Source organism: Pipra filicauda, unplaced genomic scaffold (assembly GCF_003945595.2).
Source record: "Pipra filicauda isolate LSUMZ 115617 unplaced genomic scaffold, ASM394559v2 scaffold26_size5592650_pilon, whole genome shotgun sequence".
NCBI classification, from domain to species: domain Eukaryota; kingdom Metazoa; phylum Chordata; class Aves; order Passeriformes; family Pipridae; genus Pipra; species Pipra filicauda.
The window spans coordinates 196296-218120 of record NW_024104387.1 but is presented as its reverse complement, the minus strand read 5'-3'; the positions used below and the strand labels follow the sequence as shown (position 1 = coordinate 218120).

The following is a 21825-nucleotide window of genomic DNA, read 5'->3' as shown; positions in this document are numbered from 1 at the left end:
ATTTCTGTATTTAAAGTGCATAACGTATCATATTCCAAACAATGGAGATTGCAGGTATCTCCACCTCTACCTCAAAACTAATTGAGAATTTTAACATTGACAATCTTAGCCTTAATCTGTCTTGGATTTTTATGCTGTAGGTGGTATTGTTGACCACTTTTAGTCTTGGGCAGTAGTGCAGAAATGGTAAATTCCTTGTGTTTTAAAGATGTTATAATGAGAGTACCACCTAATTGATCATAAGAAGCTAAGAGCACATAATGCATAACCATCTGTGGCAGTAACAGAACTGTAAATGTGGCTATTTAACAGCCATTATGTGCAGCAGCTGAGATTAGGGGTGGAAAAAGTATCCTATGATCGTTTCGTGTGTGCATATCAAGACAATAGTAGTCCTAATTTGGATCCATCTAACTTTGGAATGAATTGATTCTGCAATCTTACTTGTCAATGAGTATAGGGTTTTTTCTTTCTGTATTTATTTTTCTGTAACTGCAATATTGGAATTGTGCCTGCTGAGAGAAGGTAGATGAATCTCATGTCAAAACTTAAAAAGCAGTGCAGCTGATAGTTGTCAAGTATCCTGTCAACCAAACATTAATCAAAGTCCCAAAGGATTATCAAGGGTTGATTATGAAGATTTTTGACGGTTCAGTGATTTGGGGGTTTGTTTGGTCTTTTTTTAATTTATTTTTTTTTAAATTCACTTCATTTGAGGTACAGCAAGGCCAGAAATCAATAATGCTGGTGTAAAATGTGTATATTTACATTTTCTCTTTTGAAAGGTGACCTGAGCATCTCAGCTGATTGTTTACGTGAGAAGCGTTCTCCAAATGATTTTGCTTTATGGAAATCCTCCAAGCCAGGAGAGCCTTCATGGGACTCTCCATGGGGAAAGGTAAGGACATGGTAATCAGGATTTAGATTTTCTACACTTTATTAAATAGCACAGTTACACAAGTACTTTGCCTCACCTCATATTAACAATTATAAATTATGGAAATATTGTATTCAGTCATAAGATTCAGTTGTTAACATTTATTTAATAACTTAGGATGTGAAACAGTCTGTTTGACACTTTTTAAACAGAAGTTTGCATGCAGGCTTTTTGTGGCTGTTACTGGTCATTTGTCCTCTGTTATCAATAAGCTTTATCGGCAGTAAGTTCTATTTCCTTTTTTTCTCTTGTGATCAAAAATATTAATGTAATTTTTAAAAGAACAGTAAACAGGATAATCAGACATTACGGATGTGTATACCAGGTTTGATCTTTAAATGCAACAGTTTACTTTTATGAAACTGACACTGAGAATTTTTTTTTTTTGTTTTAGTAACAGTGTATCCCATTTCTTCAGGTCCATAACTGCTTAGACAATTGCTGGTAGTCAAGTAATGTCTTTTTCTTAACAGGGTCGTCCAGGCTGGCACATTGAATGTTCTGCAATGGCTGGATCCATTCTAGGAGAGTCAATGGATATTCATGGAGGAGGGTTTGATCTTCGATTTCCCCACCATGACAATGAACTGGCACAGTCTGAGGTGAATGAACTGACCTTCAGTTTCTGCAGTGAAAAAGCAACGTGCTTTGCTTTGGCTGCAACTTACATAAATCCATATTTCAAATTTTAAAACCTGATGTGTGTTTTGTAGAAACACATGTTTTGGTTCTCAGGATTTTATTCTTTAAGTTCTCCTGTTTCAGGATGTATATGTAAACAGTATTGAGTCTTTGGGCTTTGTTTTTTTCCTGCAGGCATACTTTGAAAATGATCACTGGGTTCGGTATTTTCTGCATACTGGCCACTTAACAATTGCTGGCTGTAAAATGTCCAAATCTTTGAAAAATTTTATTACCATAAAAGATGCACTGAAGAAACATACAGGTAAATATTACTTTGGAATGTGAATACTTTTGATGTACTTCCAGTGGTAACTGTTAGTTTTGTTATTCAGTGTAACCTCAGACATCTTTCTTCTTCACTAACTTCAGAACAGCTTCCTTGTTTTTCTGTTCCTTGTCAGTATTATCTGTATGGATAGTAGAGTTCTTGCTTTTTTGGTACATGTAGTGATAGGAAGAATTTTAAAAATTAGGTTCTTAGCCACTGCAGTACTGGAGGCCATAAAAATGCTTTAGGTTATGATAATTTTCCTTGTTTATTTTGAAACTCCTAATAGCACGACAGTTACGGTTGGCTTTCCTCATGCACTCTTGGAAGGATACACTGGATTATTCAAGTAATACCATGGAGTCAGCTATTCAGTATGAGAAGTTTATGAATGTAAGTAAGTTTTCCATTCCTTCTCCAGCTCTAAACTTTGCCTTGTCATATGTGTTTCAAGGAATAGAATTCCAAGGATATATAGGCCTTATTTCCTGGCTGAGTTTGCTTTCTGAATTCATCAGGTGGGATGTCACAGTGTTTGTTGAGCTACCACTGAACGCTCACGTAAATTCCAGATTGCTACATTTCTCTGCAACTGGGTGCTCTTTCCCAGTTTTGACATCTCTGAACAGCTTGGCACTTACACACAAGATTAGTTTCTCAGTTCAGCTTGCTTTCAGAACTCAGTCCAAAACACTCATAACATGTCTACCAGATGAGACTTTACACAAATGTAGCCAAAGAGGGAGTATCATTCCCACCTTGTCTCCACACCACATACATTGAGCATTTGCCTCTGTGCCTTGTGGGCATGTGAGGGGTCAGGCACAGGTCCTGTCCTGCTTAGTTTGAAGCCGTAATTGAAACCCATGTTTTCCAAAAGGATGCTTTACGGCATTTTGAGATTGTTGAGCTTGGTCTGTCCAGCTGAGGCTATTCTACCTCTTATGTAAAATGTTTGTTTTGGGCCACAGAACAGGTTAAAATGACTTTTTGCCAAGCTGGATGCCCAAATGAAACAGATCCTCGCTATAAAGCCATTTTATTCTTCAGCTTCCATTGTTAGCAACAAACACTTTAAAATCTGCCGTAAGAACTGTTGCCTAGACTTTTTAAAAATGATATTATGAGCAGCTTGCTGTTAGAGTATCATAGTGTATCATGCAGTGACAGAGCCAAGAGACAGAACTGAATTACAGCTCAGCTGTGATTTCCAGAGTTATGCAAAATGTGTGAGTTTCCTTGTCTTGACAGACTTTCAGTAGTCCTGGCTGAAATGCTGTTGAACTCACAAAGTTTAGAAGGCTGAATAAGAAATAATGCCCTTTGGTAGTAAGTACTGGTTATGTCTAATTGAAACTGATTTTTAGCTATATTCTTCTTTTATAGGAGTTCTTTTTAAATGTGAAGGATATTCTTCGAGCTCCCACTGATGTGACAGGCCAGTTTCAGAAATGGGAAATTCAAGAAGCAGAGCTGAACAAAAAGTGAGTGGAGCATTTCTGCTTCTCTCTGGATAGCCATTGTGTAGCTACATGTTTAATTTTTTTTTCCTTACAAAATCACTTACAATGTTTATAGTGATATTTATGTCTGTAGCATTTCCACTGCTCGTTCCAACTCTTTACAAGCAATCAATTTAATCTTGTGATAACTTTATGAAATAAGATGAAATTGTTAGTTTCCCTTTTGTTTATATTAAGTACACTAGCATGCCTCATCACACTGTTTGTTAAGGGAAAGAGAACTTTTTTGTTAGATAGCTGTCGTTTTCTTCACTACTTGAAATCCTGTCCTTCTATCTGAGAAGTGACCAATAATTTCCAGTGGTTACAACTGGAAAAATAGTATTTTACACATTTGAAAGTGTAGTGAGTAATCTGATGCAAATAGAAATTAAATGACCTGACTAAAACCACAAAAGATTAGTGCCAGTGTTTGAAAATGTGTTGTTGACACAGTGATATGAATTTTGTCAGTCTTTGACTTTTATGATCAAACTGTCATTATTATTTGTAATGCGAAAAGCTTCCTATATGACTTCTGTTATGTCTGAAATTTAAAATAAAAGCATCTTTCATTGCAGTAGTAAAATTGTTCCTAGTTCAGTTCACTTGTGGTCTCGAATGTTGACTATTGAAGGACTAAGTGCAGATGTGTCTGTGTAGTGGTGTCCTCTGAAAATTTGATCTTCAACTCGAGATTTGTAGAGATAACCCCTTTTTTTAAAAAAGGGGAGAAGATAGTAAATAATAGAGAGGTCAAAAGGAAGGGATAAAGAAGTGGGAGGAATAGAAGATGTTTAGTGGGTATTTTTTTTGTCTCCTTTCTTCTACCACTTCTCATTCTCCTTTCTCTGGAAAAAGTACATTGTTTGAAACAGTAAAGGCTTTGTGTCATTGAAGTGGTACTTAATATACTGTATTATTTATTATGTCTATTCACAGACTGTAAAAAGGTTTGTATGAATTTATTCCTTTTATCTACTTGTAATATATTCATGAAAATGCACTTTGTGGTAAGTTAACTTCCACGTTGGTGCTCCCTCCTGGAATAATACTAAACAGAGTACTTGGCTGATACATAGGGATAGAAGAGCAATACTGTAAAAAAAAATAAAAAGTAAGCACAAGAAGATACTAAATAAGCAATTTATACTCCTTTAAAAAAAACTTGCATGAAAAGGCCAGTTGTTGAAAAAGTGTTTGATATAATTTGTTTGGATAGTTGTTGCCAATTAGATTATCCTGCCTTTGTCCATAGCAGCAAAACAGCAGCGTCATGATAATGCCTTTTTTCTTGCTCATCCATTTTTCCTTCAAATATAAACTATGACCGACAAAAGATTATCTCACTTTTAGGTCCCCTTACTCTTCTAGTAGAGATTCTTCAGAGTAAGTTGCAGGTGTTTCTGACATCAGTAGTAAAACCCAATTTTTTTCTTCTTAGTTTTTACGACAAGAAGGCAGCAATTCATGAGTCACTGTGTGACAATATTGACACTCGCTCTGTCTTAGAAGAAATGCGTTCATTAGTCAGTCAGAGTAACTCCTATATTGCTGCGAAGAAGTCTTCCAGAGAAATGCCAAACAGACTTCTTTTAGAAAACATCAGTTCCTATCTCACTCAAATGCTAAAGGTATGTAACATTAAGTAATAATGTTGCTGTTGCACTGTGCATTTGTAACTGTTGTGTTTTCAAGTGTGTAGGGATCAGTTCAGTCTTTGTTTAAATCTTACAGGTCCCTAGAGATTTCCTCCCCACACCCCAACCAAAACAACCCCAAACTACAGTGTGTGCTGCAGCAGGAACGATTTTGAGTCCTCTCTGTTACATTTTATTTTCAGCTAATGTTCCCTTGAATAGTGGAGAGCCCCCAACATATGCCAGGAAATTAGATAGTAGAAAAAATATGAAGTCAGAATGTCAAATCTGACAGCTTTAATGCTAAATCTGAAAGCCAATGCTTAGTATGCTGTAACAATTAAAAATCAAAACATCATCTTTTTAGATTTGTGAATTGTGGGTTAAATGAGAACTATTCAAAAGCTTAGTACATGTGATTTTGCTTACTTTTCACATGCCTGTGACTTGGTGGTTTTTTTCTTTTCTTTTTCCTTGACCAGATTTTTGGTGCCATAGAAAGTGATGATGCACTTGGTTTTCCTGTTGGAGGGAACAGTCAAAACATAAATGTAAGTGAAGGACAAAGTACACTATACAAAATTACTCTATGGCCTTTGAAAGCTTATTAAAGTGATGACATTACTGATATGTACCTGAATTACATTATTTATGTTTTTAGCTTTTGAATCTGACATAATTTATTGGCTTAGGAAGCAGGATTTTTCTTTTAAGTGTTGAGGTTTTTTATAGGTTTGTTTGATTTAATGACAGACAAATTGTATAGCAACCAGAAAAATAATTATCTTCTGAATGATGAGTCTGTTTCAGAAACCACATGTGAATTACAGACAGCACATGCTACAGTCTAAAGACTCATTACAAGTATTTGTATGCTAAGTAGTTTCAAAAATATAATTATACTGATTAAACTTCCTTGTGGTACACCAAAACCAGCCTGGAGGCAGCTGGAGCTTTATCCGCATTTCAATCTCTTTTTCTGATCTCATTTGTAGCCACAGTTTTTATGTGGCTTTTGAAGGCTGTTTTGCTTTTGTCACCCAGCTGTGACCCAACCAGTTCTGCTGTGATGCAGAACTTTTCTGGAAATACTTGAGGGATACCTCTTGAAAGTGCTGATGGGCTCTGTAATAACAGTAACCTTTTGTGATACAGGCAGGAGAAATAACTCCATGTGAAAGCTATCAACTTTGCTTGCTTTGTTCACGCAAAAAATCTGTCATGGACACATCGGTGCTGTTTTCAAGTATTTTTCTGCATTTAAAGATGTGACCACGTGTTTCTGTTCCTCCTTAGAAGGAATAAATGAAACATTACTGGTGTAGCAAAAAAGCTAAACTTTTTATTCATCAAAGGAAGAGGAAAGCTTGCTTGTGGTTGAAGAGCGTCAGTGAACACTCATCTGATAATTGCCCATACAAATACTTACATTAGTGTGCCGTGGAAATTTCCAATAATGGTATAATAAGGAAGATGCTCAGTATTCCCTACCAAGCTCATCAGTAGTGAATTTTAATTTAGCTTAGACATGGGGATATTCTAAGGGAGACAAAAGTGTGCATTTTTTTTCTCTCTCTCCCCTACCCTCCAAAGTAATGAAATTTTTAATTTAAGCAGTCCCCTGGGTGCCTGGCTTCTCCTCTTGGGATTCCAGAGAAGTGTTGGCAGACAGCACTGATCTGGAGTTGTTTTTTGTAACTCGTCACTGCTGTCCACTAATAGCTTGCTGTTGCTAATTACCACCCTTGAGAGCAGGACTCACAGGACTTTTTCTCTGAGATTTCATGACCAGCATTTACTTACACCTGAAATAATTCAACAGTAATCTTTCCCTGCTGTTTGTGGGAGAGGGAATTGTGTGAGGACTACAAACAACTGTACTGTATTGGAAATACATGCAATTAGCATAAGCTAACATCTGAGGAACATATCTGTGTCCTAATGAAAATAAGTGCTAACATGAGCTTCACCTGGTATTATGTTTGATAAACAGCTGGCCCTTTGTAAGAAAAGACAGAACATGAAGGAGCAAATTCATCTGAGTGCTATTTTTATCCCTCTACTACATTATAGTTAGCTGGACTGTAACGTAGCCCTGTGGAAGTTGTGGATCTAGCTGAAAGGAGATGAAAAAAAACCTCCATCCCTGGAGGTTTTTAAAAAGAGATTGGACGTGGCCCTTAGTGCCATGATATAGTAATTGGAGTTGGATCAGGGGTTGGACTTGATGATCTTGGAGGTCTTTTCCAACCCAACCTATTCTATGATTCTATGAAAAGGGAATGGGGAGAGGCTGAACTTCACAAGCTGATTTTATCTGCACAGAAGGAAAATTGACAGCTAATGCAAATTATTGTCTATCCTTTGACATTAATAGAACAAAGACAATTTTTATTGATACAGATCTGCCCTAAGGGTCAAATTCCATCCAACAGCACATAAATATGAAGTGAGTAAGGACATGTTTTATATCTAAATGATGATTAGCTAACTGTGGAAATAATGATCCTGCAGATTGAATCTACAGTGATGCCATACCTGCAAGTTCTTTCTGAGTTCAGAGAAGGAGTGCGACAAATTGCCAGAGAGAAGAAAGGTGAGAGTTCACTTTTTCCTGTATTGTTGCGTATGAGACTTGGAGGTTGTAGGAATCAAACTGGTGGAGGAGGGTGGGGATGGGGGTGTGGGGCAGCTTATAGACCCTCTCTTTGCTTAGAGAATAGAATTAAGGCATCTTTAAGTCCGAGCTTGTTTGAATATTTGCATCTCTGCTACCTGTCTCTTTAATTTGAGAATCTTTTACAGGCTAACTTTCTTTTAATTTCCTGAAGAATCTAAAATGTCTGGAATGACAAGGTCTAGCTGTTGTTTTTCTAGATTAAGGCACTCCCTGCTTTCTAGGTATGAAAGTACCCCTGATCTCTTCCTCGGGGAGCTTGCGTTCTATTAGAAGTGTAGATTGCTGCACAATGATACTGTCTGCGTTTAAATAGCCCAAGATGCTCATTATTATTTGTTAGCATAGTTGGAATTGTAGCTTCCCTGATGGTAATTGAGTGCTCTTTCTGGAGAATTCATATGGGAGTTTGCTAGAAGTTGTTTTGGGTGCTTTTTTCAATCCTTCTGAAAAGCTTTGATCATGCTGTGTGTGTTGGCAGCAGAACTATATAATGTTAAAAAGGTTGTTCCATTAAGCCCTCTTTTATTTTACTGGTTGATTATTTCCTAATGGAGCTCTCATTATTTTCTACTATTCCCTGTGGAATTTTACATGTCTTCAATATGTAGTTGATTCTTGTATTCTTAAAACTTCTACACTCAGATTTGTCCTTGAGGCAAAACAAGGCATTTTTATACATAAAACATATATATTTGTAACCCATATATTACACAGAAATATGGAATTACTTGTAGTGTCTGGCAACCTATTCAGCTGGCAAAGACTGTGAACTCTCATTTTGCTGTTGTTTGGAGTCCTTCTAAGGGCTAATAAGTTTACCTTAAAAGCACGAAACTGTAATTGTTAATGAGACTACTCAGCTATTACTGTCAAACTCCTATAGGCCTAATTGATGCTGAGAAATAGGCTTATTAGTTCCAACAGTAAATGTTTTCTATGGTTTGAATTAATTCAAGAAGTTTGTGTGTATATCCTCAGCCAAAAATGTGAGCTTTGGTCTTTCGGTATTTAATGTAAATGCTTATTTTATATAAGGCTTTTTTTGTCCCTTTCGTTCTGATGGTTGAGCTAAACAGATCTTTGCTTTTAACAATTGTAAGGTTTAAATATCACAGGGCTTCCTGTAGATCATTTTTAGAACATACTTGGCACTAGACTGCTTACAGGGACTTGAGTTTCGTACTTGGAAGGTATTGATTTTTTTGCCTGAAAATGAACAGTAAGAATACAGCTGGATCTAGTTTCTGTTTTGTTGGGGTACAGAGCACTCTGCAATTTGACCAGAGAGGTACCTTTCTGTTAAACTAATTGGATATATGGAAGCTGAGTGGTGGTTGGCAGGACCTGCACTGACATACTACAGACTTGTTTCCCTGTATCCATTAAATTCTTGCTTGCAGGAAGTGTTAAAGGGAGTTTCCCCGTCATAGCCTGATGCTGGCAGGATTGTGTTAAATATTAATTAAAATAATCTGTATTGCTTGCAGTATTCTTAGAGGTTAAATAAAAAGTATGTGGCTCCTACAAAACCTCCGGAGTAATACAAATGTACCCATCCATATACATATACTTTGAAAATGTATCTATATGTACAAAACATTTCACAGAATAGCCATTTGTAAAACTATGGGTTTTAGTAAGAATCAATCAATGTATATACTCTACAAAAATGTTACAATATCCAAAATGGCTAACATTCAAAGATGATAGTAAATTAAATTCTCTATTTTTTAAGTTTATCAGTATTCAAACTGGAAACCTGCACTGATCATTTGCAGTTGAGTCTTAATTCATGAACCTGTTTAGGAATGGTGGTAAACAGAAAAAGCAAAACACTGTGCTGGCTGCACAGGGGAAAAAAATGCAGAAAACCTCCACAAAATGCATCAATGGTTGGTCCAAGCATTTGTCTTGCCCATCCTGACATTTTGGTCAAGTACTTCAGTACCTGACCAGCTAAAGGCCCTGTATAGTTGTCTCTGCAGGGATGCACGCTGGAGCAGATCTGTGATCTACTGCAGCTGCCAGTGCTGGGGAAGAATTCTTATTAGCAACAAATTGTTATTCAGATGCTCAAAAAAGAGCAAGTCTCTTCAGTTGTTGGTTCTTAACCTCAGGACATCTGCTTAAATTGATAAAGGTGTCCATGTCTGAACTCTGCCTGGGTCTTCATTTCCTACCATGGGCTCTGTTGCCATGTAGTATCTTGCTCTAAGCTGCTTCTAGGACACACCGGGAAACCTTCTGCCCTCGCTCATTGTAACACTGCCTGCTCTTGTCTTTTGCTGTGAGTCTTAACATCCATCATTCTCACGGTGCTTTTCAAGCTCATCTTCTTCTTCCCCATTACAGTGTTCCCATTCACAACAGCTCAACATCTGTTTCACGTCCAGTTCTCTTTGGCTTGAAATTCACAGAGAACGTGAAGAGAGGTCTGGGAAAGAGTCACAGGCCCGAAGTGTGTCTAGCTGCTGGGTTGTTCATGGGCTCTGATGATAAGGCATTATCCCCTAGTTTCCTGGTCACTGTCCTCAGTGAATGCCTCCTGATGTCTTGAGGCAGCCCATAAACAACCCCCTCCTCAATCCCTAAACATCTTTGCTCTGATGGTACTGCTTGCAAAGAACAGGCACATTTTAGCCTTAAGAAGCACAGTGCTGGCTCCTTTGGATGACAAGATTGATCAGAGGACGTATCCTCTCCTAAATAATACATGTTTTGTTATGCATTTCTCCTTGATGGATTTCTTCTTAAACTTTCAATTATTCATGATTTTAGATAAGTAAACATTTATAACTGTGCAGATGCTGTTGTATTGAATAAGCAGTAGGTATATCTGATACAGTCTTGATATAAGTGTAATTCCTTTGCCTAGGTTAGAGCCAACATCTTTTGTGTTAACAGCCAGTGAAGCAATCTTATCCCTTGTTTATCTTAATGGATTATTTAGAGTTGCATCAAACATCAATGTGGTTCACTGCGTGTAACTGCTCTGAATCAAGAAAAATAGCGACGTATTTTACAACAGACAAAAGAGGTTCTATAAGCTGCAATGGTTTCCTCTGCAAAAAGAGAGAACACAGAATACTACCATGCAATGAAATAGGGTGTCTGTTGTTTTTTATGGTATTGGGATGGTTGGTGCTGTGTTCACTTCTCAGCTCTCTGAGGCTCTCAGAATTATGGAAGAGATGAAGGCTCAGCAATGGTGGTAGTTGTATCTACCAGTATGTGCAGTGTTTAGCACACTGCCTGGATGGGAGTTTCTACTGCCAGAAATAATACCTTTGAAAGCCTGATTACTTCTTAGATTTAAGCAGGTGAGAGTTGCTGAAAGGAAGAACAACTGTTTCTTGTAAGCACTTAGTATCGTCTAACCCAAGTATCTATCTTGTCACACTTAGTAAGTGTTCCTCCTAAATACAAGACTGTGTATAAAAAATGCCACAGAACTGAGTTCACACCAGCAACATACTAGGTATCCTTGATGCATTTAGTTTCTCTTAACTGTTCTGTTACTGCTCAGCTGATAAAATTTCTCATCCAGGAAAATATTTTGTGTGAAGTTTTATTTTCCTTTCAAGACCTGAAGGCATCTATTTCGGCTAAGTCTTGAGTTCTTAACCATTTGCTATCATAAGTTTGCAAGGAAAAAAAAATAGTAGTCATGATGATCACCATCCAGAAATCTAAGTCAAAATTCTCTATTCTACTGCAACTAGCTTGCTTGAAATAAAATAGAGGATGTTTGGATTACAGTTGCTCTGACAAACGTATGTGTATCAAACAAAAAAAATCATAGTCCTTCAAAGGTTAGATGTAGCACAAGATATGTTAATTTTGGGTTTTTCTAAAATTAGGTTCTTAACCTTCTTATTGGAAATCCTACAGCACCCATTAGGATCTTCCTGAGTCAAATACCCTTTCATTATACCATGGCAGAACTGTTGCATCATTTCTGAATTGACATGGGTTTTCTTTCTGTTCCCCTTCAGGAACAATGAGGGTATCTTGAAGGAAATTTATGATTTTGAAATCCCTGCAAAGAAACATGCTGCTTCTCTGTGTAGCTGAAATAATGCTGAAATAATGCAGGACTTACTTAAAACCTTTATCCCTTTAAAACAAAAGACCTTTCTCTGGCCTATGTGAGAGAGTGGCAATTTCTTAATTGCATTTAAATAGCTGTGTAGCAGGACAGAAGTATACTTTCACCAAATCTTAATTCACTAAAAGTACTTTTCATACTGTTTAGTAACTGAAGTGCTGCAGTTGAGTGACGCTCTTCGGGATGACATCCTTCCTGAACTTGGAGTTCGGTTTGAAGATCATGAAGGTACCCAATCATGTCTTGCAGCTTTGTAGGTAGCTGTTTTTATAATCCTACTGTTTTCCTAAGAAGTGTGAGAACAAACTATCAAGGCTAATCTGGAATAATGAAACAAACTCAAGGACTGCAAAACTATAGCATATCATATCATATATATGTACCATATGTAATGGTACATTATCATATGTATCAATATATATTATAGAACTATATTTGAATATATATATAGAATAAAAAAATACATTGCAATATTTTTTATGTTTTTGTATAGCACCTAAATTCTTAGTCACTTTTGAGTAGTACACAGCTGTATTTGCATTCAGCAGGCAAAAAGAAAACATTTATCATAGGGTAAACACATTTATCTTTCCCTAATCAAAAAATTAATTATTCTGTTTTTTGCTTCTTTAGGACTTCCAACTGTGGTTAAATTAGTGGATAAGGACACATTACTGAAAGAAAGAGAAGAAAAGAAAAAGGTTATTATTTTAAGCATTCTACATTTTTTTAAATTTAAAGTAATGTGTAAGCTATGGATACTTTTATATTTCTTTGGTAATTCATAAGAAAAATCATAACAGACTAACAACAAGGAAAATAACATAAAAGAATTGATAGAAAAGTTTGAGTTTGTTAAGGGAAAAGAATTTTTTGAAACAGTCGCTTCTTGAAAACTTTGTATGGGACCCATGAAAACCTCTAAGATTTTTGTTTGTTTGTTAAGATTTTTGTAGAATTAAGGGATGCTGAGTATTGCATACATGCTGTCTTATCTCTCTGGAAGAACAATTCCAATGAGAAGATGATTTGGACTTCTTCTGTCTGCATAAATGAAGTTGACATTTTTCATAGGACTAATCTGTATTTATCTGATATGTGAGGAAAAAATTAACTGGCTAAATCTTAATTTATGTAGTATAGATGAGTGAGATATTCGGGATGTGGGGGCAAGAATTCACACATTGCAATATAAAGGTTGTGAATTCTAATTCGTGCGCACAAGATCTGTAAAGAAACCGTCCTTTTGGCACTTCCTGGCATTAATATTTGACTTTGTAACATTTAAAAGTAGCACTTCCTGTGTCTGTCTTCACTTTTACCAAATAATAAAATTCTGTCATGACTAGAAATGTTTGGAAGATTTTCCAGCATTTCTCCTTCCATGTTGATGTTTTTAAAAAAGGGAGAAGTAAAAAGTAGCTTTAGCCAATTCCAGATGTTTTCATCAAAACATAATTTAAAGGCAGTTTGTATACAGCTGCTGAGTGGGATCTGAAGCTAGAGTACTTTTTCCCTGGAAACAGCATTATGTTCAGTACTTGGAGAACCCTTGGAGAACTGATAGGTCTCTCCCAAACAAGTGCAAGATAAGATTTTTAGCAAGTTGGCTAAATTTGGATAGTTGTTTCCCTAGGAACACCAAGGGATACAACTGCTGCTTGAGAAACTGTAATGTCTTCACAGTCTGAGGCAAGAGCTTAAAATATCAGTGAAGTACAGTCTTTTTTTAAAGTCATTTGCAAAACATTTTCCCCCGTAAAATGATAGGACCATTTCTTTTGCAGGCTTTGTAGCTATTCTTTTATGTATCCCTTTTGCATGCAAAATGCATTCTGAACAGTTAAAACTGGTTTAGCTGTGAATAAAAGCAAATGGAATCAAAGTCATACAGTGAGAAGTATCAGACAATCCTAATTATAAGGCATGGGGGTTTTGCTGCAGGTCGTGCTGCCAGTTCTGTCTGTAATTAGATATCCAGGGGAGCTAGCTGGCTCAGGGTTGTAGAAAACAACCAGATGAAACAGTGTGTTACCTTTTACTCATTAAGACTGCCTCTTATAGATAGAAGAAGAGAAGAAAAGGAAGAAAGAAGAAGCAGCCAGGAAAAAACAACAGCAGGAAGTAAGTGTTCAGATCCTTTTAACCTTATTTTGAAGAAGAGTGTAGGCAGCAATAGTCACGTGCAGGAAAGAACACATCAGAACACAGGCTCTCTGCCTGGCCTTTACTGGGCCTCCGTTTGTTTCTTTGTCTGTACAATTTCCTGCTCAGAATGACTTTGGCTTGCTGTCCAGATTTGAATTTCCAGCTTCTATTACAGAGAAACTGTCTTTGAGAACAGAACTAAAGGCTTCAAAATCTTCTTAGAAAAACCTGTAGCACTTAACTTCAGTCTATAAACAGTATTACTTCCTTAATTGTTAAGAGTCTTACATGCCTGGTACTGTTAGAGATGATTTTGCTTGTGTCATTTATTATTTTCTTTGCTTTTCAGTATCATAGGTATGTGTAAAAGGGTTTCTTATTCTTTTTTTCTTTTTCTCTTTAAGAAGTTCCCTGTGACTGAACAGTGAAATGTTTTGTGTCTACAGTTGGAATTGAGATAGCTCAAAGGTTTTAGGCTTTGTATGGGGAGTAGACAGACAGAGGAGATGAACTTATAAGAAGAAAATATTGTTTTCCATGCTGATGACTCTAACAGTACAGGAAATACTTTCCTGTGTTAAAAGAGGAAGAAAACTTTTCAAGACCACCACATACAGAGAGAAAACCAGATAAATAGCATTTATCATTCTCAAATTCCAAGTACCTTTTTTGTTCTTTCAAAAAGGTGATTCTCTTGCATTGAGTAGAAGTTACTTGGAAAGGATTCTGAGGTGGGCTTGTTTAGAGATAAATGAAATTTCAGTTCATTTTCGGTGCAATTACTGCATCTGATCCTGCTGTGACCTCTAAAGAAACCTTTGTTTGTCAGCAGGAAACTGTTGATAAAGGTGGTTCCCTTTGCAGTGAGTTAATTGCCGAATATTCTTTACTCATAGCAACTATGCTTTGTGTTGACTAAGGAACAAAATTAGCAAGAATCAGATAGATGTAGCTTTTGGAATATATAAGCAAGTCATTTTGAGTTTCTCCAATACATCTATTTTATTAAGTGGTTCTCTATGGATTTAAAACACATTTTTACCGTGGACAAGCACAGCTAAGACACACTGAGTTGTTCCTCACTAAAAGTTTCTTTTGACATGATAAACAATTGTGAATTAAATGCTCTTTGATTTGCAAATTATAATCTACTTTTCCTTTTGCATATGTGACATGTTTTAAGTAATTTCCTGTGATGTTAATGCACGTTTTGTATTACAGGCAGCAAAACTGGAAAAAATGAAGATTCCACCACATGAAATGTTTAAATCTGAACTTGACAAATATTCCATGTTTGATGAAAATGTAAGAGTGGTTTTCCTTCTCCAGTTGTACATACTTAATGGTATATGTTTATAGTGATCTTGTTCCAAAACCTCCAAGGCAGTGCCATTAACGTAGTGAAAAGAGGGAAGGAGAGAAAGAAAAGGCGATATATTAATTTTTTTGTGCACTGGGGAGTGAGGTCTCTTAACTGTTAGCCATCATTTCAAGAGTATTCTCATCATATGTTTCCTTTGGCTCCTCTCATTGCAAAGCAAAATATATATTGTGGGTAGGAACGGTTGTACAGTGTTTGTTCACAGATTTATTACTCTGGTGCAAGGCAAGGTATTCACTCATAAGTGCAAACTCCCCAACTCTGCCAGAACTGATGATTTTTGGAGAGGTCCTGTGCTTCCTGTTTGATACTGCCCACTGTTTTGGTCTCTCTGAAGGGGCTGTATGGATAACTTTGCTCTTGATTGCTCCCCTTGGGGATAAAAGGAGTTACTTGGAAAACATAAAGCACTGTTTCTTCAGGACTTGGTCCTGCTTCTGTCAGTCCCCTTCACCTGCACAAATTCAGGCCCAGGGGGCAAGTCAGCATGGAGAGTGTAAATACTGGAAAATACCTCTACAAGCCAAGGAGAGTGTCCATAAAACCTCTGATCATACTTTCTCCATCAAGAACATAAATCTCTTACTGCTTTTCCTTTAAGCCTTGAATTCCGTATGCTAGGATGATTAGAAGATTATTTTAACCATCTGTTCAGGAATTAGTCATTATTCTCTTAAAACCAGAAGTTAGTGGTCTAAGCTTCCCTTACTTAGTACAGGACAGAAAATAAATACACCCTTATGCCCCTTCATTAACTAGGAAGGGAACATACAGAAATAGTCAAAGTTAGTTGTCAGACTTCTAGGTGACTAAAATTAACCAAGATACATGCCACCCTGACAGCCTGTCATTATGACATTATCTCCCTATCTTATTAAAACATGATTCCATAAGGAGCAAAAGCAGTCCAAAAATTTGTCTTAAATATTCTTCTTTTTTATTTTTTTAAATATTTCAGGGATTTCCCACCCATGACACTGAAGGCAAAGAACTTAGCAAAGGACAAATTAAGAAGTTAAAGAAACTTTACGAAACCCAAGAAAAGCTACACAAGGAGTATCTACAAATGGTTCAGAATGGAAGTGCAAATTGAAAACAACAGGACTTTTTTTAAGAAGGCGAGTGCTGGGTTCCCATTGAAGAAGGGAGCATATACTGATGCTCAAATTTCTGTTTACACTTTCTATTATGTGCAAAGTAAAATTCCTGTTTACGTGGATTAATAATGTCATCTGGAAAGGCAATAAAAATCCATCATTAAAAAAAGCCAACCTGTAAGAAGTTTCTTCACAACAGTAGCAGGCTGAATGGTTGCCAGGTCTATTTGGGAAGGTGCTGCTCAGTCAGCAAATCCACATAAGGATTCTTGTTCATTATGGCTGTCCAGGCTTTGGTTAATTTGTCCTGCATACTGATCTCTATCTAAGACCCACTGTAGTTTGCATTCTGGAATATGTCACAGTCAGCAAAATGTACTGCTACATGGAAGCTGAGCAATTTGTCCTGCAGCAAGAACAGTATTTTCCAGATGACTTTAGTATCTTTACATAAGCAGGAAAAGTGGGTAGTCCCACTATGATACTTATTTTAGCTGCTGTTATTAAAAACTTTCATAAGTATACCCAGAACACTTTGCATAGTGGAAGCTAACAGTCCCTTTGTTGAAAAAGGGATCATCATCTGTGTTCAACCTGCAGTTGGAATCAAGTGGGTAACTACAAGGCAAATGCACCTGCATTGAACAAACAGGTGGGAAAGACATGAAGGGCTATTGGCAGACGGTGGTGTGTTCTTGGAGCTATCCCTCCAAGGAAACAGGAGTGCTGCCAAAGTACCTGATTACCCAGAGGACTCAGTACGTAATTACCAGTTCCCAACTGTGGGGAATTACCAGAGGGTTTCCAACTGAGATACAGTTTGTGGATTGGTTTGCAAGTAGGGAATACAGCTATACATTGCTCTGTATTCAAGACTGATGTTTTTAACATGACAATTTAACCCTGAGTTAATAACATTTCTGATGTAGTATGGTCACACTATATCTGCAAGGAGAGTTCTCTGTTGCCCAATAATGCATTTCACTGGCAGTAGCTACTAAATGATCCAAAGTTCATGAAATCCTAAAAAATATCTTGCCTACTTCGTAACTGCATGTAACAGCCAAATGTCTGATTTGCAGAACTATATTCATTGAGTAGTCTCAAGGTGACTTGCAGAAAATCATACTGTGACACTTCTGTTCTCTCAGCCCTAAGGTTCATGCTACAATTATTAGGCTATGTTACTTTTCGTAATTAAGAGTTAAACCAACTTTGCTTTTCCTTTATATTTTTATATTTATATTCCTCCTTCTGAGGAATGAACATATTCGGAGTAACAGAAAGGTCTAGTAGGGGTTTTTTTTCTAATTTGTCTGTATTTGCCTTTGAAAACATACATAATGTTAAGGTCAGTAAAGCACATGCATCTTGTGTACAGAAAATAAAATCTGTTGTAAAGTACAAGTTGTATGTGAACTTTGTATAGCGGGGAGAATATAGAGTTTATCTTTATTCCACAACCATCTTTTTGAAATCTGGTTTAGAGAGCCTTTCTTTTGTCTTACTATTACTAATTGAATTCATTTTGCATTTAATATTTGATTATTCTGATAATTTCTAATCAATTGTATAAATGCATGTTTAAACTGCACAATGGTACTTCAAACAGCCAGCCATAGCCATGAGGGCAACTCCTCTATCCTTTATTCTGGGAACAGAAGAGGATCAGTTGCATTTTTACACCATTCTAGATTCTAACTCCCTTTAACGGTACCTGCTCATTATTTTCTTCCCCCGCATGCTCCCCCATGATGCATGTGCACTCAGGGTATCCATGAGGGGATGGGACATGCCTATGCTGCTTCTGAAGTTGCTACTTAATGTCAGTAATTTTCTTACAGAAATTCTGTCTTGGTGATTTGAGTTAGCACTTACTGAAAGAGAGTTAGTATATAAGTGTGGAGAAGATGCTGGTAATCCATAGCTATCTTGGACTGTAGTTTATGACATCTCCATGATAACATCCTGGCTTTTGCCCCCACACACTGGTTTTTCTCTTCCTATTGTGTTTTTAGTAGAACCTAAACCAATTCCGTGATTAATCTACTATATCAGTGTAAAAGAATTTTTTTTAAAATGCCCTTGTCCCTTCCCAAATGCTTCATTGTGTTTCTGGGACAACTACTTGCATGGATCTTGGGAGCATTTCAGACTGAAATTTTCCAAAGGTTATTTTCTGGTCTTTCTGTATGCTTCCCACATGCACACACAGCTTCCTCTCTCCCTCAGTAATTTTTTTAAATTCAGTATGCGTAAAGTCCTGGTGAAGGAAAACTCAGTAGCAAACAAAGGATGCTGCAGCCAGACTTGGATGCACGCTGCTTGAGATGACTTTTTCAGTGTGGGTGTGCCAACTGATCTGTGGGATTACTGAATTGCACAGACAATACCTATTCCCTGGCAATCCATCAAGGTGGCACTTAAGTGAATTCCCCTGCACTTGCTTAGTGAGAGCGACCTGGCAAGCAGAAAAAGGGAATGCAACAGCAATGGTCTGCAGTGTCTTAGTCATCTGTCTCACTCAGCAAGGAAAAGAGAGAGGACAGGCTCCATAGTATTTTAATTTTTTCTGTTTTGTTTTGGTTTTTGGTTGGTTTTGGGTTTTTTTTGATTGACATGTATGCATACACACACGCAGGGAAGCCAGTCTGAAATGTGATTTTCTAAACATTATGAAAACAAAAGTCCCTGTAGCAAAATCTTGGAATTTTAAAATATTTTAATTTTCTGGAACAGAGACTTCATACTGCTCATACAACATGAAGCTTTTCATTTCCCACCTATCAAAGAATTTATTCAGATGGCAAGGGAAGATAAAAGAGTGGTGTTTCTGTTTTTCATTGCACCCTTGGCTGAAGGCCAAACTTGGCATGGCAAATTTTGTTTCTGTCTTTTGCTCAGAGTGTGCCTTTCAGCCCTTCTAATGCGAATATTCACATTAACTCAAATGTGTACTGCTCCACTAAAGAGAACAAATTCCTCCCATCACTCAGCTTGTTCAGATACTGGTAGAAAAATCTGAATTGTTCATTCTGAACTTGTTGCCACTGATCTTTTCAAAGACTTTCAACTAATGAGTGCCTGATTACATTCATGGTACTCTTTTTGACCTCTTTATCCTAACATTTTTATTTGCTCTCTGCTGCTCCACAAAGCCACTGATACAATTTTAAGCCTGCAAAAAAGCAATTTGTTGCCACATACAGCACATAGCTTAAAATGTACAAAAAGAAGTTGAAGGTAAGTTTAAACATTTTCAGGTGTTAGTAGTTGTTGGACCAACTTTAGCTCCCTTTTTATTTACACAACTTCTCCCACACAAATATGGGAAGGAGTTTTACTCCTCTCTGTGATTTCACAGGGCATTTTCTACATGTATCACATGCATAGTATTTAACATGTCTCTTGAGACAGAACAGATTAATTAAGAAGCACATTAGCTATTTGGTACCAAGACTCTGCTTAGCAATGATCAAATTTCTTCCTCCTCCTGCAGAAAAAGTCATTGACAGACTAAGTCTTATCTCTCAAATTAGGCTGTGAATGTCTGGCATCTCACTCAGTGAGAGCAGTTTCCATTAATACCCACCCAAGGGCAGAAGACACCAACATTTTAATGCCAGATACAGATCTCAGCCTAAGCTTTCTCTCCAGTGTCAAATGCATCTGTTTGGCAGCTCCACCACAATCTCTTCCCTTGGTTTTGGTTCTCCAAGCTCTTGCATGGGAGGCTGGGTGTTTAAATTGAGCCAGGGTGATTCAGCAAATATCTTTTTGCAGCTCTCTGCAGGGCAGCAGCACCTGACAGCAAGATGACTCCACAGATTGTGCTTTATCCACAGTCCTAAAGTCTACCACCATACTATGTGCTACGAGAGGTTAGACAGCAGTCAGCAAAAATCCCTCATTGTTCATGGGAAGTTGAGGCCTTTGGAGAGGGGCACTAAAAATCCAGGAGTGTAAGGTAATTGAAATGTGTGTTTACTTTGATATACAGGTGCAGAAAGGTGCAGCTGGATCACAGTCAGGCAAAATCTCACATCTTTGTAAGAGACAAAGTTTGGAGTTTGTACTCAACATCTGAGTGAAAAGGGGAAATGGATTTTAACAAAATGGAGGTAGACACAAAAATCTTAAAAGACAACTTGATAGCTATTAACCATCGACAAGCATAAAAGTGTGGAGTAGGAATGTCTTCAGATAAATCCTCCTTTCAGAGTTCTTCCTTTGGAACACTGAGAATCAAGAGTAGCCACTTCCATGAATAAAATCGCAAAATGAAGAATTAATGGATCTATGAGAAGGGTATTAACCTGCTGATGTTAGAAAAAGGACTGGTTTGGAGAAACAGGGAAAGGGAGCTGGAAGCAAAGGAAAGAAGGCGTAAAAGAACCTTCCAATGAACATGTTCTCTGGCCCACCAAATCTGCTTGTTTATGCAACTGGCTACAGCATGCCTGCAGGTCTTTAGCTGTTTGAATGCAATTCAAAATTGTCTCATTTTTAATTACAGTATTTGGCATCTATTTAGTCAAAGATTCCTTAGTTATTTCTGTAACTTAAATTCCTACCATAACCAAATTAATCCAATGGCAATATATTGGCTAGTTGCTAATTAATAAAACACTGGTCTCATTGCTTCCAATTTTTAATTTTGTCCGTGAAAGGACTGTGATGATAAACACTAGTCATTAATTACTGAAATCCAAGCAGCAGACCTGGAGAAAGCATTTTATTAGAACGAGGGAATCCCCTGACAGGAGAAAAGGTTAGAGGGTTTTCCTATTGAGTGAAAGAGGACTGAAACTGTCTGGGGCTCCCAGTGCTTGAAGCTGCACTGTTCCTAACACCAGTGCTGCACAGCATCTGCTGCCCGCAGACGCCCATGCACATGGAGCCTGGGCTGGCCAGGAGGGTTTTGTTGGCTTTCTTTAGCAGGAATTACGTTGGAGCAGAAGGTGGGCACTGCTGGGTCCCTCTGCTGCTGGAGGAGCACGTCTCACAAGCCAGGCACCGGGCACCTCAGAAACTGCACTTCCCAGCACGGATCATCTGAGTGACAAATCGGAATCACCGAGACATGGTGGGAGAGCTCACGTGACGGGAATATTTGCAGGGATGGGCATGTACTCTTTAGAACAGGTCAGAGTGGCAAGGCGGTGGAGTTGCTCTTTATGTGAGAGAGCAGTGAGAGTGTATCGAGCTCTACCCAGGGGCAGAGGCACGAGCTGAGGGTTTATGGATGAGAATTAAGGGCTCATACGGTGACGCTGTCGTGGGTGTTTGCTGTCGGCCCCCCCGACCAGGAGGAGGAAATTGATCAGGCTTTCTATGGGCAGCTGGAAATAACCTCGCGGTCACAGGCTCTGGTTCTCCT

The 21825-nt window shown here is 37.6% G+C and overlaps 1 protein-coding gene across 2 annotated transcripts in view; it reads left to right on the top strand.

Moving 5' to 3' along the window:
• Positions 1–17849, top strand: part of CARS1 (cysteinyl-tRNA synthetase 1) — a 33963-nt gene extending 16114 nt beyond the window's left edge. Inside the window, exons 11-23 of one of the 2 annotated variants that reach the window (XM_027737225.2) lie at positions 786–898; positions 1411–1539; positions 1754–1883; positions 2179–2282; positions 3276–3373; positions 4836–5025; positions 5514–5582; positions 7546–7627; positions 11967–12047; positions 12453–12520; positions 13884–13943; positions 15189–15272; positions 16307–17849. In XM_027737225.2, coding sequence (XP_027593026.1) covers positions 786–898; positions 1411–1539; positions 1754–1883; positions 2179–2282; positions 3276–3373; positions 4836–5025; positions 5514–5582; positions 7546–7627; positions 11967–12047; positions 12453–12520; positions 13884–13943; positions 15189–15272; positions 16307–16441 — 1343 coding nt within the window. In that variant the 3' untranslated portion in view covers positions 16442–17849. The remainder of the gene's footprint in view (positions 1–785; positions 899–1410; positions 1540–1753; positions 1884–2178; positions 2283–3275; positions 3374–4835; positions 5026–5513; positions 5583–7545; positions 7628–11966; positions 12048–12452; positions 12521–13883; positions 13944–15188; positions 15273–16306) is intronic. The other variant, XM_027737227.2, reaches the window with a different exon arrangement.
• Positions 17850–21825: the final 3976 nt, after the last annotated feature.